The sequence below is a fragment of the Muscardinus avellanarius genome (genome assembly GCF_963383645.1).
Source record: "Muscardinus avellanarius genome assembly, chromosome: 11".
Lineage (NCBI taxonomy): Eukaryota > Metazoa > Chordata > Mammalia > Rodentia > Gliridae > Muscardinus > Muscardinus avellanarius.
This window is the reverse complement of record NC_137797.1, coordinates 7,422,247-7,448,326: the sequence shown is the minus strand read 5'-3', so window position 1 is coordinate 7,448,326 and position 26,080 is coordinate 7,422,247. Positions and strand designations below refer to the sequence as shown.

General features: G+C 55.2%; 1 protein-coding gene across 3 annotated transcripts; it reads left to right on the top strand.

Moving 5' to 3' along the window:
* Positions 1-786: 786 nt before the first annotated feature.
* SEPTIN3 (septin 3) lies at positions 787-26,080 on the top strand (the record flags this gene model as incomplete). Of its 3 annotated transcripts, XM_080706517.1 has the most annotated exons (11): positions 787-2,152; positions 10,613-10,804; positions 13,911-14,039; positions 14,698-14,779; positions 14,943-15,080; positions 16,347-16,464; positions 17,246-17,341; positions 19,536-19,635; positions 23,602-23,653; positions 23,889-23,982; positions 26,015-26,080. In XM_080706517.1, 11 exons carry the CDS (start codon positions 787-789, stop codon positions 26,078-26,080), a joined length of 2,433 nt encoding a protein of 810 aa, XP_080562643.1. The 3 variants fall into 3 exon arrangements, with proteins under 3 accessions (XP_080562643.1, XP_080562644.1, XP_080562645.1); XM_080706518.1 differs by lacking the exon at positions 787-2,152 and having other exon boundaries at positions 10,618-10,804; positions 19,539-19,635; XM_080706519.1 differs by lacking the exons at positions 787-2,152; positions 13,911-14,039 and having other exon boundaries at positions 10,618-10,804.

The following is a 26,080-nucleotide window of genomic DNA, read 5'->3' as shown; positions in this document are numbered from 1 at the left end:
TTGTACTGGGGATTGAGCCCAGGGGTATTATACCTCTAAGATACACCTCCAGCCCTATTTTATTTTATTTTATTTTATTTTGGTGATACTGGGGATGGAACCCAGGGGCCTTCTACCTCCAGGCTACACTCCCAGACCTATTTTATAGTTTATTTGGAAACAGGGTCTCTTAAGCCAACAGGCTGGCTTCGAACCTGCGTGATCCTCCTGTCTCTACCTCCCAAGCGCGGGGATTACAAGCGTGTGCCACCACCATGCCCGGCCCTAATCTAGTTATAATTTTGAAATAGGTTCTTGCTAAGTTGCTGATTACGAACCTGTGATCCTCTTGTCTCAGCCTCCCCAGTACTGGGATTACAGATATGTGTACTGCACATGGCTGGGATGTCCAACTCTAATTTGGCCTGCTGTGGGTGGGAACCCAGAGCAGAGAGAAGGAGGAAGACTTCTACGAGGTTGTCCACAGAGAGGGGGTCACACTCAGGCCCAGGAAGAGGGAGAGGCGGACCCCACCCCACCCCTGCCTCCTCTCGTCGGGGCAGCCCGTTCACTGGCTGCACCTGTATTGCGCTGGTGGCGGCCTGGCTGGGCGTCGTGCAAGGCAGGGCTGCAGGAATTTACCTGTGTACTACCTAGGGACTGGACAGGCCCCAGAATAAGACTCCTGCAGACCGAGAGCGCCAGCTGCCAGTTGGGAGCAGGAGGGCTGAGGTGTCGAAGCCCGAGCCCCTGACCCTGCCAGCTCCTTCTTTCTGTGATTGTCCCAGGAAAAGCCAGACGGCCTGGATGAACCTTGACTTCGCACCTGCTCCCCCAGAGATGCAGCCTCACGGAACCCCGGGCACTGGGACCTCCTTCTCTCGCAGCCATATGCTGGGGCGCCACAGCCACTCTTCCAGGCTCCCTGGACGGGTGTCCCCCCTCATCCCTGTCATCAGAAAGACTGTTCACCTGGATGCCTTCCCCCAAAGCCATGTCCCGCAGACTTCCAGCAGACCGGGCCTTAGAGCCAGGACTCTGAGCGTGCCCCAGCAGGACACGGGCATTGCCCCCGGGGCTGCCCTGAGTCCCTTGCCTGCCAGCAGCCATGGGTCCAGGAAGCTCAGCTCCATCTCCCTAACTATCCGTCAGAACAGCCAAGGAAGGCCCTTGGACCCCCACCTTTCCCAGTGGGAAGAGCTGCTCACCCTGGGCAGGGAGGCAGCCACCCATGGAGCAGGGAGTCAGTCCACTCCAAGCCCACCACCCAGGACTATAGCCCCAGAGGGCAGGCTCCACTCTGAAGGCCCAGGGAACCCAGGTCTGCCCTCACCCAGCAGGGTGTCGGCAGTGGAGAAGCCCCTGGTGGGCTCCTACCTGGCTTTACCTTTCCGATCCCAGCTTGCCCAGGATCCAGCATGCCTTGCAGAGCCTGGCCCGGGGGGCCAAGGGCACATCAAACCCCCAGGAAGAGGCAGGTCCCGGTCCAGGGGTATCCCCAAGCCCCGAACATGTCTCCAAAGGGCCAGCCCCATTATGAATGAGGCTGCCGTGGGCACCACGAGGTCAGACATAACCAGGCATTTAGCCACCAACAGACCTGGCTTGGTTATCAATTTGGCCACACCAAACATATCCAGACTGGAGACCGGCACAGAGTTCCCTGCTCTGGATGCCAGGCTGGGCACAGCCATGGATTCGTCGACAGCAGGCACAGCCAAGCCAGGCAAAGCCATGAACTTGACTACGGCAGGCACGACCAAGCCAGGCGCGGCCATGAATTTGGTTAAAGCAGGCACAACCAAGCCAGGCAGAAACCTGGATTTGACTATAGACCCAGAGAAGCCAGGCAAAGTCACACTTACGGCAGACACAGCCAAGCCAGACATGACTATTGGTGCCACAGCCCTGGCACTGGAGAGGGCAAATAGAGCCAAGCCGGGCACAACTGCGGGTTCTCCTGCTTTGGACTCAGGCAGGCTCGGCACAGCCATGGGCTCAGTTGTGCTGGTCACCACAGACCCGGCCATGGGTGAGACCAAGCTGGACAACGTCAGTAACCTGGCCACATCAGACATTGTGACCGGCCCACGGATGCCAAGGAGCGCAGACGCAGCCCAGGACCGCGTCACAGCAGAGCCCGCTGCGCTGGACCTGGCCAGGAAAGCCACAGGTAAACAAATGCAGGGACCTGGCAGGGAGCTGCTGTGGGCCAAGGGCTGTATGAGCCTGGGGATGGAGCATGCTTGGATGGGCTGGGAAAGGGGAGAGGGAGCACACGAGGGCCAGAATTGAGTGGTGGGAAAGGGAACTGGGGTCCCTGAAGCAAAGAGAGGAGGTTTACCCCGAGCTGGGTCCCAGCCTGCCAGTCAGAGGCCAGGCTGAGGAGAGCCAGTGGTAAGAAGGTTTGCCGGGTAACTTGTGCAGAAGCCACTGTGCTGAGTCCTCCTTTAAGCATCTCCCCTTGTCTCTTTGTTCTTTGGAGAGCCAAAATACTCAGGTGAACAAGAGGTGAGTCCATCTTTAAAAGCAAACCTCCTGCTGGGCGCGGTGGTGCATGCCTGTAATCCCAGGATTTGGGAGGCTGAGACAGGAGAATTATGGGTTTGAGGCCAGCCTCAGCAACCTAGTGAGACCCTCCGTAAAGTGAGACCCTATTAAAAAGTTTTTTAAAAAAAAAAAGCCAGTGTGGTGGCGCACGCTTGTCATCCCCGCGCTTGGGAGGCTGAGACAGGAGGACCGCCAGGTTCGAAGCCAGCCTCAGCTACTGAGTGAGGCTCTCAGCAACTTAGTGAGAACTTGTTTCCAAATAAAGTATAAAATAGGTCTGGGAGTGTAGCCCGGAGGTAGAAAAGCCCCTGGGTTTAACCCCCAGTACCACACAAAAAATAAAGACGTTAAAAAAGGGTTAGGGGTATAGTTTAGAAGTAGTGGGAGCAGAGCATGATGGCACACACTTGTAATCCCAGTACTTGGGAGGTTGAAACAGGAGAATCACAGGTTCAAAGCCAGCCTTGGCATCTTAGTGAGGCTCTCAGCAACCTAGTGAGACACTGTTTCTAAATAGAAAAAAAAAAAATCGGACTAAGGGTGCAGCTTGGAGGCAGAATGCCTCTGAGTTCAACCCCTAGTACTAAAAAAAATAAAAAGGTAGTAGAGGGCCCCTGGGTTCAATCCCCCCCACTGCCCCCCACCCTGCTCAAAAAAAAAAAAAAAAAGCCAGCCTCCCGCATGAAAATGAGACTAATTTCAGTACGTGGTGATTTGCCCGTGTCCTAACTCCATTCACACTAAGCCTTTAGGAGGTTATCTGTTGCTGAAAAGATGTTTTACCTAGATGTTTCTTTCTTGGCACCTCAGTCCTTTAGTCTTGGAAAGCAATTTGGAGACTTGTTATTTTTATTCTTGTAGCGCTGGGGATGGAACTCAGGGCTCCTGTATACTAGGCCAGTGCGCTGGCACCCAGGCTCATGCACACGGGGCTGGGGACAGGTGAGCACAGGATGGCTGTGGCGTGCCTGAAGTCCCGCCGAAGCGGGCTGGTGGCAGTAAGCTCATTGGTACTGCGTTTTGTTTTGTTTTTCAGTGCTGGGGATGGAACCAGGGCCTTCTATCTGCTAGGCAAGTGCTCTGCCACTGAGATGTATCCCCAGGCTGGCAGTAAGCGGACTGGGACTAGAATTCGATTTCAGCAGCCTCATTCCCACTGCTCCAAAGGCCCAGAGACTCTGGGTCAGCCAAGAGGCTTGGAAATCATCTGGTCCAGTGCCTGAACTGGACTCTGGTCAGCCCCTTCTCATCTCCCCACGGCTCAGCCTGGGCACCTCCTCCCGGGCTCCTTCCTCCTCCTTCCTCCTCCCTACGCGACCTCAGCTCTCCTCTGCCTTCAGCCCAGCCCTCTCTCCTGAAAGGCAGGTGTGGACAGGCCTGCGGGGCTCCCCGCCCTGGACATCTCCTGGCCTGTCCAGAGGCAGCCCACTCTTCAACAGACTCCTGCCCTCCTCCATCTCTCTCTCAGCCACAGACACCATCCACCTTCTATGCACTGATTACAAACCTGGGCGCACGCTTGTAATCCCAGCATTCGGGAGGCGGAGACAGGAGGATCGCGGTTCACGACCAGCCTCAGCTACTTAGTTAGTAAGGTTCTTTGCAACTCAGCGAGACCCTATTTCAAAATACAAAGTGAAAAATAGGGCTGGGGGTGTAGCTCGGAGGTAGAATGCTCCTGGGTTCCATCCTGAGTACAGCAAAAACAAACAAACAAACAAACAAACAACGTGGGGATCCCCCTCTCCCTCTGCATCTCCTGCCTGCCACCCACTCTACTCCTGAGCCCCTGGGTACTCGCCCCTGCCTCTCTGTCCCCTTCTCCACCCCTCGGCCTCTTGGGACTCCGCTGTGTTGGAAGCGCTTCACCAGCGCTGGTGGCTTAGCTTTACAGCTGCCACCCTTACTGCGCCCTTAGCTGGCTTCCAAGACGGCCACTCCTCTAGCCTCTTAGCTGGGTAGCACCATGCGTGACCGTGACCGCAGCCCCGCCCAGCGCTCAGGTGGCCCACCAGGGCAGCTCTCCCTCTCCCCGCCTCCATTTCCTTTTTTATCTTGGCCCCCTCCTAAGTTTTCCACACCCGCTCTCCTCACCTCTCGCCCCAGATTGGTGCCAGTGTTCGCTCAGTGCAAACGCCATCTAGCTTTCTGTGCCCCGCACTGGATCCCCAACCTTTGAGGGCAGGCACGGTCATCTCGGTGGTGCCCTGCCGTCTGCCAACACGCTATTAATCTTTTTTTTTTTTTTCCAGTACTGGGGATGGAACCCAGGGGCATTCTACCTCCGAGAGGCACCCGCAGCCCTATTTTTTATTCTTTATTTTGAAACCGGGTCTCATGAGTTGCAGAGGGCCTCACTAAGTAGCAGAGGCTGTCCGCGAACCGCGATCCTCCGGTCTCAGCCTCCCCAATGCTGGGATGACAAGCGTGCCCACCACGCCCGGCTGCAATACGCTATTGATTTTGCCTGTATGCATGGACGGCTTTTTCTGATGGGGAAATCGAGGCCTGGGGAAGCTCCTGACTAGCCCCAGGTTACAGGGGTTCATCGCCCGGGCCTGGGCCTGGAGGCCGGCCCCACGCAGGGCAGCGCGGAGCCCCTCCCGCGTGCCGCCGTCAGCGCCCCGCATCCCTGCCCCGCCCGGCGGGGTGCGGGCCGGGTGCGGGGGGCGGGCCGCGGCGGTCACGTGGCGGCGGCGGCGGCGGCGGCGGCATCCGTGCGCGGCGGGCAGCGTCGCGGGAGCCGAGCCGAGCCGAGCCGGGGTCCCGGGGGGCGCGGGGCGCAGGGGGGCGCGGCGGGGCCGGGCGGGCGGAGAGCGCGGAGGGGCGAGGCCCGGGGGAGCCTGCGCCCCGCTCAGCCTGGCAGCCCCGCGCCCTGACATCTCCCGGAGGAGCGGAGACAAAGGAGGATTCATGTCCAAAGGTAGGGCGGCCGGCGGGCCACGGCGCGGGCGGAGGAGGCTGCGCCCCCCGCGCGGCCGGGATGCTGGGGGGGGGCGCCGGAGCCCACGCGCCGTGACAGATGCGTGCACACGCGCGCACACGGCGGCACACACCTCGGGACGTGCGGTCTCGGGTAGAAAGCACGCACAGGAACACGGCGACCCAGACACGCAGCTGGGACCCACATTCCCGCAGAAAGCCCCGCGCACACACATGTACCCCATTCACAGGTCCCACCTCCAGCCTGTCAGAGACCTGTGCGCTGACACTTCGGCCCCTTCCCCCACGCGGCCACACGCTGAGCCTGGCACCAGCTGGGGGTCTCCAGGGGAACCGGCTGGCCTCCCGAGGACGGGGATGGGGGCGGAGGGGGCAGGGCCCTTTGCTCCAGTGAATGGGGACGGTTAGGAATCTGTCGTGGTTCCCAGGGCCCAGGCCTGGAGCTGGGGAGACTGGAATTGCCTCTGTGGGTGGGGGTGGGGTCTTGAGGGCTGCTGGGGGCTGCGGAAGACCTCTAGTTTGGGAAGGGAGGAAGGGGGGCAGTACTCTGTCTTTCAGGGAGGTAGGAGCTATTCTGGATCTACACTGCCACCTTCCCAAAGAGGGGTGGGGTCCCTGGGCCAGACAAGGACCAAGCCATTCATTCGGCTTTGTCTGCACAAGAAAGCACTAACGTCCTGGCCTGCCACAGAGCCGCTCCTGTGGGCAGAGCTGAGTCAGGTGGACAGCTCCCCCCGGAGCAGGTGGCTCCTGGCAGGGGGCACTGAAGACAGACAGGTCCTCCCGGGGCCCTGGGAGAGCCAGGAGCTCAGGAGGGGCCCCCAGGACCATCTAGCTAGGTGGCATACCCCAGCTGCATCCTGCTGTGACCCGGTCCTGAGCTGTCCCCACCTCTGGGGAGCCCCCTCCAATCTCTCGCAGTGGAGGGAGGAGAGGCTCTCAACAGGACTGCCCACCTCCCGCTGGACGGGCTGGGGAGCTGCTCTGCGGGGAGAGCATCTGAGGGAGGAGAAGGTTGCGGTTCTGCGGCGACACTGGCTTGCCCTGGGCTTTCATTCCTGCACCGTCCATTCCCCCATGGCCGAGTGCTGACGGGTGCCGGTGCACTAGAGCAGTAAGACATGGTGGTCCAACTTCCACTCATGAGCTCCTTTCTTTTTGTGTGTGTGTCCATATTTTGTATAACCTTTGCAGCAACCTAGCAAGGCACAATCTGTCTCAATTTTTCAGAGGAGAAAACTGAGGCCCAGGCAGTCACCCAGCCAGGATTCAAGCCTGGACCAGCTGGCTACCAACCTAAGCTGGCCTGATGGGACCGGGGGCCTGTAGGGCAGAGAATGGAGCTAGGTAGGGAACCCAGCTCTGGGGTAGCGCTCGCTCCATGCCCCAGAGGTCCTGGTGTACTCGTCAGGCGGCCTCACCAGACAGTGGGCCCTGGGGGAGGCAGTGACCTTGCCTGGGGTACTTAAGTGTCCTTGCCTTTTAGAGCAGGGCTTGGCTGAGGTGGGCCTGCTTTTGCCAGCATATGGAATGGACTGGGGTAAATGAGTGAATAAAAACCATATCTAGTGAGTAGCAGCGCACTCGCAGGGGGCCCAGGCAGCACAGAAGAGGGGCATCTGCATCAGAGGAAGAGAGAAAGTAGGAGTTAGCCTGGAGCTGGAGATCACAGGGTCTCCAGCAGAGCCTGGGGCTGATGACCCCCAGCGGGTCTGCGGTCCTTGTGGCTAAGGCTGTTCGTCTGCGCCTGGCATGTAACTGGCGTGTGCTCGGGAGGCTGACTCGCCCCCAGGTGCTCTGTGCAGTTCACACAATGGTGCTAATATGTGCTCACCAGAGGAAGGAAACACCTGAGCAGACTGGCAGCAGGCCTGCCACGGCCCCTCGAAGTTGTCTGGGAATCAGGTCCCCCTCTTTCTCAAGCAGGGTCTCTTCTTTGGGAGTGCTTAGGATGCTGCAGTTGGCCAGCCAGGGCCGAGCAGGCCATGGTGTAGGCACCTGCTTTCTGAGACTCCCCCCATAAATAAGTACAAGGTTTGTTCACCCCGTGTGGAAAGGGAAAGTGAGACCCTCCCTCCAGCTGGATCGATCTCACAGTCCACGTTGTAGACACCAGATGGGTTTAGCGGTTGCAGGAGGGACATGGGAAGGGGCAGCCGGTGTGAACAGCTGGGCAGGGGAAGTGGGGCGCCAGCACCCCTGTGCAGGTGTGCTGGGGGGCGTGAGGCACGTGCGGGGGTGGAGGAGCAGCGCCAGGCGGCTGAGAGTCAGCTGGCGCAGGCTCAGCCAATCTTGCTGCCGCCTGGAGCCACCTGGCTGGCAATGGCTTCCTGGCAAGCCAGAGGGAGCCATGCCAGGTCCCGGGGAGGCCCACAGACTTTGTCAGATTTGGCTGGGCCCGGGAGTGTCAGGGGAAAGGACAGCTTTCCATTGAGAGAGAGGGTCTTGCCAGTACCGCTGGGAGGAGCAGGTGGTGGGGTACAGGGGCTGATGCCTGGCTGGGCTTGGAGGCGGGGAGGGAGGCACTCCCCCTCTCTCCTGCCCGTCTGCTGCTCCATCAGGGGTTCCTGGAAGGCTGAGACTTTTCAGGGTGGTAGTCATGAACCACAGGACTCTAGCATAGCCAAGTTGGAAGGCAGGGTCCAGAGAGCATCGAGTCCAGTAAACCATTGTGAAATGAACGTCAGGGGCACCTTCCTTTCACAAGTGACATCCTCTGCACAGCCACCCCCACAGACACCCACCCCACAGACAGGCAACTGGTGAACCTGAAAGGGGAAGGGGCAAGAGGGTCTGGGGCTGCAAGGTAGGGCGCTTGGTGCCACAGAGCAGGCGGGAGTGGGCCGGGCTCCTTCCCCTTGGCCCACACATCCATCGGATAGATTGGGAAATGGAGCCGCTGTATTCTACTCTGATGACTGGTCTGGTGAGGACACCCACGGATTCCTTTTGTGTGTGACTCTGACAGACCTGGGGAGACTTTGTCCCCTGCCCCGAAGGGCTGTTCCCACAGCCTCTCTTTTTTCAACTGCCTACCACACCAAGAGCACCCTGTGCCATCTTAGGTAAATGACCATTCGAATCCTCTCCCTGCTGGACCTGTAACTCAAAACTACAGCTAGCCAGGCCTGGGGGCACACGCTTGGAATCCCAGTGCTCGGGAGGCTGAGAAAGGATGATCACAGGTTTGTGGCCAGCCTCAGCAACTTAGTGAGGCCCTGTGCAACTTAGTGAGACCCTGTTTCAAAATAAAGAATAAAGCCGAGCCTGGTGGTGCGCGCTTGTAATCCCCGCACTTGGGAGGTGGAGACAGGAGGATCGCGCACGTTCGAAGCCAGCTTTGCTGCCTTAAGAGACCCTGTTTCCAAATAAAAAATATAAAAAATAGGTGTCTGGAGTATAGCCCGGAGGTAGAAGGGTTTCCAGGAACCCCAGTACCACCAAAAATTAAAATTAAAATTAAAAAATAGGGCAAGGGGTGTAGCTTGTGGTTGAATGTACCTGGGTTCCATCCCCAGACCCTCAAAAATAAATAAATAAATAAATAAGGCTGAGGGTGTAACTCAGAGGTAGAGTGCCCCTGGGTTCAACCCCCGGTACCATAAACAAACAAACAAACAAACAAACAAACTGGAGGTGTAGCTCATAGGTAGAATGTCTCTGGGTTCAATCCCCAGTGTCTGTCTGTCTGTCTGTCTGTCTGTCTCTCTCTCTCTCTCACACACACACACACACACACACACACACACACACACACACACGAAGCAACTGAGGTCAGTGGCAGGATCCTAAAGTGTCTTTGCCCTTTGATTGGCAAGGCAAGACTCGAGCATGAGTAGCCCGAGATGTCTTCTAGACCAGAGGCTCTCCGCCGGGGGGATGCTACCCTCCAGGAAACATTTGGTATTGCCTAGAGGCGTTTTTGGTTGTCACAGCTGGGGCGCTACTGGCATCAGTAGAGACCTCTAAACATCCTACAAGCTGGGCGTCGTGGCACATGCCACGGCTTGGGAGGCTGAGACAGGAGGATTGCAGGTCCACAGCCAGCCTCGGAACTTGACAAGGTCCTCTGCAACTTAAACAGTTTCAAAATAAAGCATAAAAATGGGCTTGGGGTGTGGTTCAGAGGTAGAACCCCTCTGGGCTCAATCCACAGCACCAGAAACAAACCATAAACATGTTACAAGACACAGGACGGCCCCCCACGCACAATAATCATCTGCATGTCTGTTGTGCCAAGGCGGAGGCGCCCTTGGGCTCGACACACATGAGGGGCTTGGAGCTGTGAGGTGCCGTGTGCGGTGACGGTATTCTAGCCAATGAGGTCTACCCAAGGTGTGACTATTGATAACGGAAAACTTTTTCCAATACCCTGTGGCGATAACTTCCAATTATAATGTCTTTGGTGGTACCGGGGATTGAACCTGAGGCATTCTACCTCTGAGCTACATCCCCAGCCCTTGGTATATTTTTGTTTTGGAACAGGACCCTGTTAGGTTGCTGGGAGTCTTACTACTTGCTGAGGCTACCCGTGAACCTGTTCTATTTCTGTCTTAGCCTCCCAAGGACTGATATTATAGTCATATGCCTCCACGCCCAGATAAATTTTGACTGGCTACTGAGACTGGGAAAAACAAAAAAAAAAACAAAAAAAAAAAAAGGAGGGAAAGAAAGAAAAGTAATGTCACAAGTGGAAAACCTGGTGCTGGTGACTTTTATTTTTTTGAACCAGGGATTGAACCTAGAGGCATTCTTCTTCCATCCTCCAACCCCAGCCCTTTTTATGTTTTTGTTGTGAAACAGAGTCTGGCTGGGTTGTTGAGGGTCTCACTACATTGTTGAGGCTGTTCTCGAACCTGTGCTCCTCTTGTCTCAGCCTCCAGAGTCCTGGGATTACAAGTGTGTGCCGTCACGCCCAACCCTGGTGTGCACAAACCCTGGTTTCACATGTGATCTGCTATGCATTCCTCAGCAAGTCCTTCCCACCCTGGGCCTGTCTCTTCATCTATGCAAGGAGGTATCCGGACTGGACGATATCAAGGTCCCTTCCAGTCCCAGTTCATTATTATTTCTGTATCAAGAGAAAAATCCTGCGTCTTCCCTGTGACCTCTGCTCTCCCGCTTCCCCCTGGCTTCGCAGGGCTCCCAGAGACCAGGACGGACGCAGCCATGTCAGAGCTGCTGCCTGAGCCCAGGCCTAAGCCGGCAGTGCCCATGAAGCCCGTCAGCATCAACTCCAACCTGCTGGGCTACATCGGCATCGATACCATCATCGATCAGATGCGCAAGAAGACCATGAAGACGGGCTTTGACTTCAACATCATGGTCGTTGGTATGGACGCCATGGGGTCACGGGGGCCTCGCGGTGGGCAGCCCCTCTCTCCCCTAGGATGGGCTGCCTAGCTCCCAAGGCTGGCTGGTCCAGGGGTGAGAGCTTTGCATACGTGGCCTAGCGGGTTGCAAACAGGCAGCCTCTTTACTGCTCGGAGCCCAGTTGAGCCTGCGTTTAGGTGTGTGGCATGAGAGAATCGTTGTCCTTCCCAACTCCAAGAGCTGATGGGAGGATCCGATGAAAGGTGGGCATTTCTGATATTCTGTAGTGCCTTAATGCTTTGAGAGAGCTGGGGGTGGGTGGTGCATGCCTGTAATCTCAGTACTTGGGAGGCTGAGACAGGAGAGTCCCAAGTTCGAGGACACCCTCAGCAAGTAGTGAGACTCTCATCAACCTAGTGAGACCCTGTTTCAAAATAAAAATAAAATAGGACTGAGGGTGTCGCTTGGAGGTACAATGCCCCTGGCTTCAATCTTCAGTCCTGAGTTGCACCACTGGGTCATAGAAGGTAACCTTTGCGTGTCTCCAAGAGATACTCACTGTGCTGAGGCGGGAGCTGCAGGGCATCCGCCTGCCCACCTTCCTTACCCTCTAACCGATCATCAGGCCCTGCCCCTTCTCCCGCCTAGCTCCAGGGGCTGACCTGCCGCCAGATAAGAAGCTTGGGCCAGAGTGTAAATCATGTGGACGGTCTTGCGATAAAAACATCAGCTGAGCTAAACAGTGTGCTCGGCGACATGGATGACTTACTTTCTGGTTTATTACTTCCTATCTCAAGAAGGAGTAGTCAGGCCGGGCATGGTGACACGTGCCTGTAATCCTAGTACTTAGGAGGCTGAAACAGGAGGATGACACGTTTGAAGCTAGCCTCAGCAACTTAGCTAGACCCTGTTTCAAAATTATACACAAAGAGGACTGAAGGCATAGCTCTGAAATAAAACGGCCCTGGGTCCAGTCCTTGTGCAGACACACCGAAATAACACAACCCAGCAGCAAGTGGCTCCTGGGCCCTGGGGGCCAGGCGCAGGCCGCCCTGGAGGGGCACCAGCCCTCCCGGCTCGCTCTTCTCCCTCCAACCACTGCCCACCAGCATCAAGTCACCCACCCTACTGAAAACCCTTCACTAAGTCTCCTTCAGCCTCAGGGAGGCTTGGACTCCTCGCGTCTTGCCACTCCTGCCCCCACTGCTCTCCCCACGCTCGCGGTCTCCCTGCACACACAGCACGTCTCTTTCCTGCCTCTGAGCCTTTGCACAAGCTCTTCCTTCTGCCTTGAGCCCCCCTCCTGCTCCTCGCTCCTTCAGCGTCGTCTTTCAGGCGTCTGCCTCCTCCTCGTTGCTTCTTCTGCGGTCTTCCTCGGTCCCAAGAGAGTGGACTGGATTCCTTTGGCGACGCCCTTCCGGTGATCTCTCTTTCACAAAACTTCTCACAACATATTGTAACCCGCTGCTTCTGTTTTGTTCTCCCTCACGCTAAAGAGCTCCTTGAAGATAAGGATGCTGTCAGAGAGAGCCCCTGTCCGCCCCTTCCAATCCTAGGCCGGTACTTGGCACTTAGGAACACTTAATGAAAGCTGGGCGTGGTGGTGCACGCTTGTAATCCCAGCACTTGGGAGGCTGAGGTAGGAGGATCGCAGTAGCCTCAGCTACTTAGTGAGGTCCTTTGCCTCCCAGTGAGACCCTGTTTCAAAATCAAGAATAAATACTGGGTTCCATCCCCAGTACTGCAAACAAAACAAAACAAAACAAACAACACTTAACGGACGTGGGTGTAATAGCACATGGCTGTAATCTCAGCCATTCAGGAGGCTGAGGCAAGAGGATTGCAAGTTCAAAGCCAGCCTGGGCAACTTAGTGAGGTCCTGTCTCAAAATAAAAATAGGGCCAGGCGTGGTGGTGCACGCTTGTAATCCCAGCATTTGGAAGGCTGAGACAGGAGGATCATGCTTAAAGGACAGCCTCAGCTATTACTTAGTGAGGCCCTTCACAACTCAGCGAGACTCTGTTTCAAAATAAAGAATAAAAAATAGGGCTGGGAGTGTAGCTCTGTAGTAGAGAACCACTGGGCTCAATCCCCAGTACCACAGTACATAAACAAATTAGGCTGGGTGTGATGGCGCACACCTGTAATCCCAGTACTTGGGAGGCTGAGACAGGAGGAGTGCAGGTTCAAGGACAGCCTGAGAAATTTAGTGAGGCCCTCTGCAACTTAGTGAGATCCTGTTTTAAAATAAAAATAAAGTACATCGGGGAGTAGCTCATAGGTAGAATGTCCTTGGGTCCAATCCCCAGTACCACAAATTAATTAATAAATATGTTAATTAAACAAACAACCCTAGAATGTTAAATATGGGTTGACCATCTCTTATCAAAGGTGCTTCAAACCGGGCCTGGTGCGGTGGCGCACACCTGTAGTCCCAGTACTTGGGAGGCTGAGACAGGAGGATTGCAGGTTCAGGGCCAGCCTCAGCAACTTAGTGAGGCCCTTTGAAACTTAGTGAGACCCTGTTTCAAAATAAAATAATAAGCCAGGCGTGGTGGCTCGGGCTTGTAATCCCAGCATTCGGGAGGCTGAGACCGGAGGATCGTGGTTCGTGGCCAGCCTCAGCTACTTAGTGAGGCCCTCTGCAACTCAGTGAGACCCTGTTTCAAAATAAAGAATAAAAAATAGGACTGGGATGTAGCTCGGAGGTAGAATGGCCCTGGGTTTCATCTCCAGTACCGAAAAAAATAATAATAAAATAGGGCTGAAGGTATGGCTGAGGGTGTGGCTCAGAGGTAGAACGCCCCTGGGTTTCATACCCAGTACTACAAAAATAAAACAAACCCCTGCTCTGTTAGGCGAATGCCGCGGTTACTCCCTGTTCCAATGGTCCTGGGGCCCCAGGAAGGAGAGGATGTGGACCCCAGCTGACATAGCCCGAGGCCCCCTCCAGTAAGCAAGAAGCCAGTCTCAGGCCCCACTGGGCCCCTCCGTCCACTGGTTAGTAACTGGAATGTTGGCCTGGGTCACAGACCTGGGATTCTCTCAGCTCCTGGAGAGCCGCGAGGCTCGGGAGGGGGCTGCGGCCCGTCCCCACGCGGCTCCCTCCTCCTGTCTCGCTGCAGGCCAGAGCGGACTGGGCAAGTCGACGCTGGTCAACACGTTGTTCAAATCCCAAGTGAGCCGCAAGGCCTCCAGCTGGAACCGGGAGGAGAAGATCCCCAAGACGGTGGAGATCAAAGCCATCGGGCACGGTGAGCGCCAGGCGGACCCCTGGACTCTGTCCAGAGGGGCCTGTGCCAGGAAGGGGAGGAATGGGAACACCGGGATCCGCACACGGCAGGCACCCGCAAGACAGCGAAGCCCTGGGCTCCACCAACCAGTTCCTGAGACTGCTGGTCCAGGAAGGAGACAGGGACCTAGGGTGGGAAGAAATGGGCCTTGAGCTGGATGATAAAGCATGGATAGGGCTTAGAAGTAGAAAGAAGTAGGGCTGGGCGTGCTGACGCACACCTGTAAGGCCAATACTTGGGAGGCTGAGATAGGAGGATTGCAGGTTGAGGCCAGCCTCTGTAACTTAGCAAGACCCTCATCCACTGAGACCCTCGGCTGTGTTCTTTTAGTATTATTAAAAATAAAAAAGGGCTGGGGATATGTCTTGGAGGTAGCATATCCCTGGGTTCAGTTCCCAGTATAACAAATCAATAAATCCGAAAACAAAGAAGTAGAGACAGCAGTCTAGTGCAGAGAAAAGCACGTTCAAAGGCACTGAGGTAAGGGAGACCCCAACCTTGACTTTTCCAATAACCGTTCAGCAGGAAAAGGGGCCTGGGTCTCGCCTGCTAGCAGCGCGGGGGTCTGGGATGCGCTGTGGGGCTGACTTCTCTGATGTCTTTTCTGTTCATCCCCCAGTAATAGAGGAAGGTGGTGTCAAAATGAAGCTGACTGTCATCGACACCCCGGGCTTTGGAGACCAGATCAACAATGAGAACTGGTAAGCGTCTGCCGGCGAGTGCGCTCGGGCTGGGAGCCGCCTGAGAGCTGGGGCGGAGGCCGGGCCCTGGCGCGGGAACTCTGCCCACAGGGCGGACGTCCAGGGGCTGGAGAGACGCAGGAGGGACACTCCTGAGGCGTCCCGTGGCCTCTCCCGCCCTCAGCTGGGAGCCCATTGAGAAATACATCAACGAACAGTACGAGAAGTTTCTCAAGGAGGAGGTGAACATCGCCAGGAAGAAGCGCATCCCGGACACGCGCGTGCACTGCTGCCTGTACTTCATCTCCCCCACCGGGCACTCGTACGTACCGCCCCGGCCGCCTCCGCCGGACACTCAGTACCCGACTCGGCGCGGGCGGGCCACGGGCCCCCGAGCGATCGTGGCCACATCCCCCAGACTTCGTGCAGGAAAGCCTGGCCTGCCTCCAGGAGGGCGAAGCTGCCGTCACCAGTGCCCACGGGGTCCCAGGACCGCGGCACTGTCCCGGGAGAACTTGGTACCTGTGCGCAGAGGGCTCCGCATTTGTCGGACAGAGAGATGGCTGCTCTGGGAGGCTCGGGGCCATAGGGCAGCAAGAGGGGATGGGTAGCGAGAGGCTGGCATCTTGGCGGCACGTGGGACCCAGCCACAGGCGTGTGGAAGGCGGCCCAGCCTGGGGTCTAGAGACGGAGGCTGGCCGTAGCCGAGCGTGCGGGACCCAGACTGTGAGGAGCGGTGGGCCGTGACGGGAGGCGTGGGCACGGGCTGAGGCGGAGGCTCCACTGGTATCTCACGCGGCCTTCCTGCGGGGGGACGTGCCCGAGTCCCAGTCCAGAGCTCACTTCCTGGGGACGGCAAAGCAAGGCAGGCTCCGTGGCATGGAGGAACCAAGTACGCCTTGGGTGTTCGGTGTTGGGAAGGGGATGTAGAACAGGCACCTTGGGGTGAGGCCCAGGACCTCAGCAAGCTCAGCTTTAGCTGGGTGTGCCGGCGCATGCCCGTAATCTCAGTACTTGGGAGACAGGAGGACTGCGGGTTTCGGGGCCTGTCTCAACAGCTTCACAAGACCCTCAGCCACTTAGTGAGGCCCTGTTTCAAAATAAAAAATAAAATAAGGCTGGAGGTCTAGCTGAGAGGTAGAACGTCTTTGGATTCAATCTTCAGCCCTTAGTAGTACACACACACACACACACACACACACACACCATCTTTCTCTAGAGCTTGACCCACAAACTAAAGTCAGGTGTGGGAGGGCCAGGCCTTCCGACCTGGGGAGGGGCAAGACCCCCACTGGACTGTGGGGCAGGGAGGAGGCACACACAGTTGTGCAACCACAACACAAGGACGTGCGTGGGTGGAGGGGGACGACCCTCCCTGATGCTCCAGGAGAAAGCAATCCCCCAGTCAGAAGAGGTGTCGGAGCATTTGAGGGGCATGGAGAGAGGGCCGTGTGCTGGGGACGCCTGCAGGGGGCCGGGCAGCTGGAGGGCAAGAGAGAAGATGAGCAGCCAGTCCTCCCAGGGGCCCTGGCGGCAGCGGTGGCCGAGGGGCAGGTCGCTCTGACGTTCCGCCTTCTCTGGGCCCCAGCTTGCGACCCCTCGACCTGGAGTTCATGAAACACCTCAGCAAAGTGGTAAACATCATCCCTGTCATCGCCAAGGCCGACACCATGACCCTGGAGGAGAAGTCGGAGTTCAAGCAGAGGGTGAGGAGCCCCCGTCGCCTTTCCTGTCTCCAGCCCACCTTTCCGTTCCCTGGAGCCAGGCCATTTCTCAGCCCCCATCCGCTTTCCCCCCGGGCCGCTCTCCACCTGGGCCAGCCCAACCTGGGGTCCACAGCTAAGAGAAGCCAGGCAGCTCTAGGCTGCCTTCTTCCCGCCTCCATCCTGCCTGCAAAGACAGCTGGGAGCCCGAGTCACCGTGGACATAGGTCTTAGACTTGAGCTCACTTGAAGGACTAATGAGTCAACAGCCCGCTAGCCTCAGTAATATCTCTATGAGCCTAGCCTAGTGCTCGATGCCTGGGGAGGGGGGTGGATAGGACAGAAGGCATATGAGAAGAATATAAAAACAGTTACTGCCTTTAAGAAAATTACAATCAAGGAAGGAAGGAAGGGAATTGCAATCAGAACACTGATGGCATCCTGGAGGAGGTGGCACCTAAGCTGGCCTGAAAGAAGGCGAATAGAGGAGGCTGGGGTGGGGCCTCACCCCTCTTCCTGGCAGACAGGAGCAGAGCACGCGGGCCAGGGGCACTGGCCCAGCTCGCCGCCCGTCCCTGAGATGCGCGCACTGGTGTGCGGAGACCGAGGTGCCCCTCCCCTCGGGTGGGCTGTGGGAACCGCATCCGCCTTGGTTTACTCCCGCTCTTCCGGCCTCAGTTCAGAGATGGCCGGGAGTTTTCCAAGGCCGGCTTCCTCTCTCTGCCTGCCCCTCACACGTGAGCATGCTCACGGACACCCCTCCTCCATCTGGACCCGCCTCTAGGTTCGCAAGGAGCTGGACGTGAACGGCATCGAATTCTACCCACAGAAGGAGTTTGACGAGGATTTGGAGGACAAAACAGAAAACGACAAGATCAGGGTGAGTGCGGGGCCTCTGTCCGTCCAAGACGCCCCTCAGGCCCCGGATGTGTCCCTCTCCAGACCCCTAGGCCACCTTGCCAGAGCCAGACCAGAGTGACGGGGGAGGAGGAGGAGGGTGGCCCTGGCCGGGCCTGAACCCCACAGGGCCCCAGCATCCAGGGAGCCGCTTTTCCTTCCATCCCCAGACCACAGAAGAGCGTCTTCCCCTGGCTGGTGACGTCAGAGGGTGAGTGGCAGGACACCAGGCAGACACTGGGCTGGGGCCCAGGGGAGTCTGTGCCCCAGTCAGACGCGGCCTCAGTTTCCCCTCTAAAATGCAGGGACCAGGCCGGGTGTGGTGGCGCACGCCTGTCATCCCAATACTTGGGAGACTGAGACAGGAGAACTGCAGGTTCAAGGACAGCTCAGCAATGTAGGGAGACTCAGCTGCCTGGACCCTGTTTGGAGATACAAAATAACCGGGCGTGGTGGCCACCCCTGTAATCCCAGGACTTGGGAGGCTGAGATAGAGGATCGCACAGGGTGGAAGCCAGCCTGGCTTCTTAGTGAGGCTCTCAACAACTTAGCGAGACTCTGTTTCAAAATAAAATATAAAGTAGGTCTGGAGGTGTAGCATGGAGGTAAAAGGCCCCTGGGTTCCATCCCCAGCACCACAAATAAATAAATAAATAAATAAATAAATAAATAAATAAATAAATAAAATACAAAATAAAGAAGGGTGGGGTGTAGCTTGGAGGTACCAAGGTGACCCAGATGTAGAATGCCCTTGAGTTCAATCCCTGATAACACACACACACACACACACACACACACCCTTGCAGGGGCCACTAGGCAAGTGGTTTAGAGGCTTTCCCCCCCAGAACTCCAAAACACAAAACATAAGAACTGAGCTGCTTGGCTAAGTCTGCTAGTGACACAGGGCACAAGGCCGCCCTCTTGGGATCCACTAGGAACCCTGCTGTGGCCCTGCTTGGACACCACCCGCCTAAGTGATTTCCAGGGTCCCTCGCAATTCAACATTTCTACAAATCTGTGATTCTACAGTAGACGCCTGGGATCTGGTCTGGGATTTTTTTTGTGTGTGTGTGTGGTACTGGGTGTAGAACCCAGGGGCTTTTCTACCTCTGGGCTATACTCCCAGACCTATATTTTATTTGGGCCAGGCGTGGTGGCGCACTCTTGTAATCCCAGCATTCGGGAGGCTGAGACTGGAGGATCACGGTTCGTGGACAGCCTCAGCTACTTAGCGAGGCCCTCCGCAACTTAGTGAGACCCTGTCTCAAAACAAAGAATAAAAAATAGGGCAGGGGGTGTAGCTTGGAGGTCGAATGCCCCTGTGTTCCATCCCCAGACCCGCAAAAAATAAAATAAAATAAAAAAATAAATAAATAAATATATTTTATTTGGAAATAGGATCTAAGTTGCTGAGAGCCTCACTAAGTAGCTGAGGCTGGCTTCGAACCTGTGTGATCCTCTTGTCTCAGCCTTCCAAGCACTATGGTTACAGACATGCACCACCACGCCCGGCCCCATGTTTTGGTCCACAAAGGGCCACATGTGATAGTGGTTCCATGTGATGACATCACCTTGCGATGTAGCCATCTTCGTTTGTGTAAGTGCACGCTATAATGTTTGTACAACACAACTGCCCAGTGGTGTACTTCTCAGGACTTAAACCATGTCACCAAGCAACGCTTGGCCAGTTATTGATCCAGTGACAGTAACTCTGTTCACATCAGGCAAATACATTTGGGAGCAAACAGCTGACGCTTGGCAGACACACAGCCCACCTGGTGGGGCAGGGGCCTCGCACAGTGAGGCTTCCGTAGACCAGGACGTCGCCCAGCGGGTTTGTGGAAACCATCTGAAGGTATCTGCAACTCTGGAAAGAACCGAGGGGTTCTCTCGGTCCCAGCCAGCTCAGTCATTCCAAATCAAACAAAACGCATGTCGAAGCCTATAAAATGTACAAGATGCTCTCCAGTAAAGGGATAGTGCTTCCCGAGTTGAACTCAGGACTCCTCCGCCAGCGCTCTTCTCCAGGGACAGAGCCTTGCTCTTGCCAGCAATAGGACTGCCGAGTGAGCGCCAGGACCGTGTGGGTCACGGATAGACCGTTTGCGGTCCTGCCCTGGGGTGTTCGGGTCGGCGGAGGATGGCACAGGTGTTTGCTTTGTTTCTGCCCCGTCCAGCAGGAGAGCATGCCTTTCGCCGTGGTGGGTAGTGACAAGGAGTACCAGGTGAACGGCAAGCGAGTGCTCGGCAGGAAGACGCCCTGGGGGATCATCGAAGGTAATTAACCCATCTTCTGGAAGATCTGGCTGCTGATCAAGCGTCCAGCGACATTGTGTGTGTGTGTGTGGGGGGGGGTACCGGGGATTGGATGGGGGGTATTCTACCTCCGAGGCATACCCCCAGCCTTCTTTACTCTTTGTTTAGAAACAGGGTCTGGCTGGGTTGCTGTGTCACTACTTTGCTGAGGCTGGTCTTGAGCCTGTGATCCTCCTGTCTCAGCCTCCCAAGTCGCTGGGATTGCAGGTGTGCGCCACCACGCCCGGCTCCAGCAGCTATTTATTAAGCATCTGTGGGTTGAGGCACTGTCCTGGGATAAATGGTAAACGACGAACGCCAGCCAGATCCTGCCCATGAGGCGCTTCCTGTCGACTTGGGAAGGCCCTACTCACGGGTACGAGGCGAGGAGACCCAGTCAGCACCTGACCCGGGGGCACTGCCCTGATGTGGCACCTGAGCTCAGACCACAGACGGGGTCAACCAGAGAAGGTGTCCCTGCTCAGGAGGGTGCCGTCTGACAAAGTGCTGAGACCGCTCCTCTGCGGTTTCCATTGGTTACAAAGGGGACTGAGGGGGTGTGACCTGGAAGCTTTTCTTTTGTGTGTGTGGTACTGGGGTGGAACCCAGGGGCTTTTCTACCTCCAGGATATACTCCCAGACCTATTTTTATACTTTATTTGGAAACAGGGTCTCACTAAGTTAGAGCCTCACTAAGTAGCTGAGGCTGGCTTCGAACCTGTGCGATCCTCCTGTCTCAGCCTCCCAAGCGCGGGGATTACAAGCGTGCACCACTACGCCTGGCTCTAAAGATTTTCAAACAACCCTTTCTATGACCTCATTCAATATGATAACTCTGTGTGGGATGGGGCAGGTGATCCATTCTCAGATCACCCAAGCGCGGGGATTACAAGCGTGCGCCACCACGCCCGGCTTAATGGTGATTTTTGAATTTCAGACTCAGATATTTTGGCTCCTGAACCAAAGCTCATCCCATTATCTTGAATTGTTTCTTGTTTTCCAGTGGGCTCATTGTTGCAAATTTTATTTTAATTTAAAAATTTTTTGTTGTATGGGGGATTAAACCCAGGCTCTCACACATGCTTGGCAAGCACCCTACCACTGAGATAAATCCCTAGTCCTTTTTTTTTTTCTTAGTACTGGGGATTGAGCCCAGGGGCATTCTACCTGTGGGCTATACCACCAGCCTGATTTTTTATACTTTATTTTTATTTTTTTATTTTTTGGTACTGAGAATTGAACCCAGGGACATTCTACCTCCAAGTTATATCCCAGCCTAATTTTTTATTCTTTATTTCAAAACAGGGTCTCACTAAGTTGCAGAGGGCCTCACTAAGTAGTTGAGGCTGGCCATGAACCTGTGATCCTCCTGTCTCAGCCTCCCAAATGCTGGGATTACAAATGTGTGCCACCACATCGGCTCTTAGACTTAAAAAAAAATTGTATGTATGTATGTATGTATGTATGTATGTATGTATGTATGTATTTTTGCAGGTCTGGGGATGGAACCCAGAGGCAAATGGCCTCTGAGCTACACCCCCTGCCCTATTTTTTTTTTTTTTTTTTTGGTGGGACTGGGGTTCCTGGAAGCCCTTCTACCTCCAGGTTACACTCCCAGACCTATTTTTATATTTTTATTTGGAAACAGGTCTCTTAAGCCAGAGCGGCTAGCTTCAAACCTGCGTGATCCTCCTGTCTCTGCCTTCCAAGTGCAGGGATTACAAGCGTGTGCCACCATGCCTGGCTCTTAGACTTTATTTTGAAACAGGGTCTTACTAAGTTGCCGAGGGCCTCACTAAGGAGTTGAGGTTGGTTGCGAACCTGAGATCCTCCCAAGTACTGGAATTACAAGTGTGTGCCGTCATACCCGGCTGAGTCCTATCATTTCAATCTTACTCCTGTTCCCACAATCCTTGGCAGATGGTTTGCAAATAGTAGGTACTCCATCTATGTTGACTTGCATTTATCCTCATCCCCAAGTAGCTGGGACCACATGTGTGCGCCACTATGCCTGGCTGTACATAACCTTTTAAAGACAGCTCAGGCTGGGTGTGGTGGCGCATGCCTGTAATCCCAGTACTTGGGAGGCTGAGACAAAAGAATCTCAGGTTCAAGGACAACCTCAGCAAGTACTGAGACCTTGTCTCAAAATAAAAAAATAAAATAAAATAGGGCTGGGAGCCGGGTGTGGTGGCACATGCTTGTAATCCCGCCATTTGGGAGACTGAGACAGGAGGATTGCAGTTGGCGGCCAGCCTCAGCTACTTAGTGAGGCCCTTTGCCAACTCATTGATACCCTGTTTCAAAATAAAGAATAAAAAATAGGGTTGGGCGTGTAGCTCGGAGGTAGAATGCCCCTTGGTTCCACCCTCAGTACCGCAAAAATAAATAAATGAATAAATAAATAAGTAAATAAAAACAGGGCTGGGGGTATAGCTCAGAGGCAGAATGCCTCTGAGTTCAATCTCCAGTATCACACACACACACACACACACACACACACACACACACAAATTTCTTTAATTGCTGGACATGGTGGCACATGCTTGTAATCCCAGAACCTAGGAGGCTGAAACAGGAGGATTATAGGTTCAAAGCCAGCCTCGGCAACGTAGTGAGGCTCTCAGCAACCTTGTGAGACCCTGTTTCTGAGTAAAGAAACAAAATCAGGCTGGGATGTCTTAGAGGTAGAAAGCCTCTGTGTTTTATTCCCAGTACAAAAAAAAATTAATTTGATCAATGAATAAAAGCGAGTGCACTGAAGTAAGGAAAGTAAAATCCAGTGCACTGGAAGGGTTACAAAATGACCCGTCCCTGCCAGGCATGGTGATGTATAGTCCATAATCCCAGTCCTTGGGAGCCTGGGATAGAAGGATCACAGGTTCGAGGGAAGCTTCAGGAATTTAGTGAGGTTCTCCGCAACCCTGTTTCAAATTAAAAAAAAAAAGAAAAAAAAAGGGCTGAGGGTGTAGCTCAGAGGTAGACTGCCCGGGGTTCAATCCCCAGTACCAGAAGCATAACAATCCCACAGCCCTCTCCCCGCTCTTTAAAATGCTTCCATGAAGCCGGGCGTGGTGGCGCACGCTTGTAATCCCTGCGCTTGGGAGGCTGAGACAGGAGGATCACGCAGGTTCAAAGCCAGCTCCAGCTGGCTTAAGAGACCCTGTTTCCAAATAAAATAAAATAGGTCTGGGAGGGTAGCCCGGAGGTAGAAGGCCCCTGGGTTCCATCCCCAGTATCACCAAAAATAAAATAAAATAAAATGCTTCCATGAATTCTACTCGGCTATAAAGAAGAATAAAATCATGTCATTTGCAAGAAGATGGAAAGACCTGGAGAACATTATGTTAAGTGAGATCAGCCAAGCACAGAAAGAGAAGGGACATATGTTTTCTCTAATATGTCCAAACTAGGGAGTATTAGGGATACCAGAGGGACTCCAGACAATGGAGGGGAGACCTCAGCAAAGCTAGAATGGAAGGATGGGAGAGGAAGAAGGCTGAGGTTGATTAATGGAGGAGGTACATCCAAATATTTGTAAAAATATAGCATGGTTAACCTGGACACTCATTGTTGTGCGGGGAGAGGGTACCAAACGTAGTCTGAATGTATGCCATTTTCAATATGTTCCACATTAAAAAAAAATTTTTAAAATGCTTCCATGGACCCGGGCGTGGTGGCGCACGCTTGTAATCCCAGCATTCGGGAGGCTGAGACGGGGGGATCGCAGTTGGTGGACAGCCTCAGCTACTTAGTGAGGCCCTCCGCAACTTTGTGAGACTCTGTCTCAAAACAGGGCAGGGCGTGTAGCTCAGAGGTCTAATGACCCTGGGTTCCATCCCCAGACCTGCAAAAAAAAAAAAAAAAAAAAAGCTTCCATGACCAAGCAGAAGTCCGCCTTCTGGGCACTACATTAATGAAATGACCACCTCTTTTTATTTTTCATAGTGGAAAACCTCAGCCACTGTGAGTTTGCCCTGCTTCGAGACTTTGTCATTAGGTAAGTTTCCCACTCCCCGCCCACACGGCAGGCTGACTATTTGGGGTCAGGGGCCACCTAATCAGATTCGGGCGGCACTCTCGAGGCAGAGGGGGCTCTAGGAGTTCCTGGGTTCTCTGGAGCAGGTCCCATGTGGCGTCTGGGTCCTGTCTCTCGACATGGCCCACAGAGGTGGCTCAGCTCCTGCTCTTCCGCCCCTAACCTCCTCCCCATGTCTTCTCACCCGTGCCCTCAGGACCCACCTGCAGGACCTCAAGGAAGTGACACACAACATCCACTATGAGACCTACAGGGCCAAGCGGCTCAATGGTAGCGGAGGCCTCCCCCCGGTGAGCGCGGACACAGAGGAGGGCCCGCACAGTGAGCCCTGAGGCCGCCTCCCCCATCCGCCTCCAACGCCCCTCCCTTCAGCTCTGCCCCACAGGCCTGTCTGGTATTTGTGAGCCTCTCGTCTGCGTTGTGTGTGTGCGCGCGCGTGTGTTTGTGAGAGAGAGTGTGCGTGTGTGCACATGCAGGGGTGAGGCACTCTCACTGCCCTCCCTGGAAGGTCCCGTATTCTGGTTCCTCCATGACTCTCATTCTTTTGTGTCCCAGAGCAAAGCCACACACCTCCCTCTCTCAACATCTCAAGATGCCTGGGGAGGTTTTGTTTAAAAAAACGATGGGAGCAGGTAAACCGCCAGGAGACTCCACCTTACTTCAAACCCGGCCCACAGTCGGGGGCTGCAGATTCTCCAAGGATGGGGGGCTGAGCTAGTCAGGCGGGGTGGGGGGACAGTGCAGGGCCACCCCCTCCCTGTGAGCCGCGGGTGGTCCTGGGTTAGGCTAGGTCTTCCTGGGAAAAGGAAGGTCCAGGGGACCAAAGAAGTATGCTTGAGCTAGGTTCCTGCAGCTGGAATTAGTGCCTGGAAGTGGAGCTCCACCCTCTGGTCTCTGTCAAGGTGGCCCTCACAGGCTGCCGCTCGGCTCCTTGCCTCTTCCCGCGCACTTCCCAGCGGCCTCTCCTCTCCCTGTCCCACCCTCCTTCCTGCATTCCATTCTCCCTCCTCTCCTGACACCTTCCACTTCTTTTAGACCCATTCCTCTATCAATGGAGACCTTATGCCCAGCCTACGTAAACAAGTCAATAAAAGACCATCCTAAAGTCCTCCAGGCCGTCCTAAAGTCAAACACAACCTAAAGCCCAGGGAAAGCACGAGCTGAGTTCACGGGAGAAGTTAGAGCCAGGGAGAACTAGGAAAGATGGCGGCCAGGGCCGCGCTGAAGCCTGCCCTGCCCTGGGCAGCACAGGACCGAGGCGCACGTGGTGTCACTCAGCTGCTGGTGCCCTGTCCAATGACTGAAGCTGACCAGTGGAGACAGCCTTCTGGGGCTGGGGGAGGCAGTAAACTCTAGAAGGAAAGGAGCATCAGAAACAAGAGACAGTGTTTCTCTTTGGCCGCAGTTGGGCTTCCGAGACAAACTTTAGGGCCCACCTCCCTTTCTCCATCACTGCTCTCCCTGGAGCTGGCTTCTCTGTGGTCCTTTCTCCATGTGCACCTGACTCCTTCATGTCTGTTCTTCCCCACTCTTTTTCTGAAGTGGATGATATTTGCGTCTGTCTTTCCCTGCTTCCCCTCTCCTCCTGACTCCTACAGACCTTTCCAGCAATACCCACAGTCACTGAGCCTTTCCCATAAGCCCTTTATTTATTATTAATGCGTAGACGTCCCCTACTTAATTGTATAAACAAGTTCCTCTTTTTTCTTTGACTCTGTAAGGTTGCTGAAATTTGGGGCTGGGGAAACATGTAGCCTTAGGACAGGGAAAACACCGAGTGATAGGGTTTCCAACAGCCTCATGTGGTCTCCTAACCGGCCTCCTGGTCCAACCTGTGTCTAACTGGCCCTCCAAGAATGCCAGCACTTACAATCCCAGTTCTTTATCACTCAGGTGCTAGGAAAATAAAAGAGACGTAGAACCCAAGATACAATGGACCAGGAGAAAGGAAGGGCGATCAGATGGCCAGTGCCCCCTCCCCTACAGGCTCAGTCTAAAGTACACCGGTGGCGGAGGTACCAATCCAACCTTCCTCTTCCTTTGCCCAAGAGTTACTTGAGGGTAGGCACCGGTCAGGACACACAGCAGCAGCATTACACATCTCAGTCTAAAAGAGCTCACTGGCTCCTACAGCGAGTGGTCCTGCACCGAGCTGTGGGGCTGGGTCCCCAGGACCAGCGGGGGAAGATGGAGGGGTGGGGGTGGCGGGCACTGGGAGGCTACTTAGGAGAAGCCTGGTCCCAGCCTCCCTGGAGAAGCTGTTCTGGGTGTCTACTGCCAGCGGCTGGTCTCCATGCCCTCAACTGTTCTCACCCCCTGCAGGGAGAAGGCCTCCTGGGCACTGTCCTTCCGCCCGTGCCAGCCACCCCCTGCCCTACTGCTGAATGA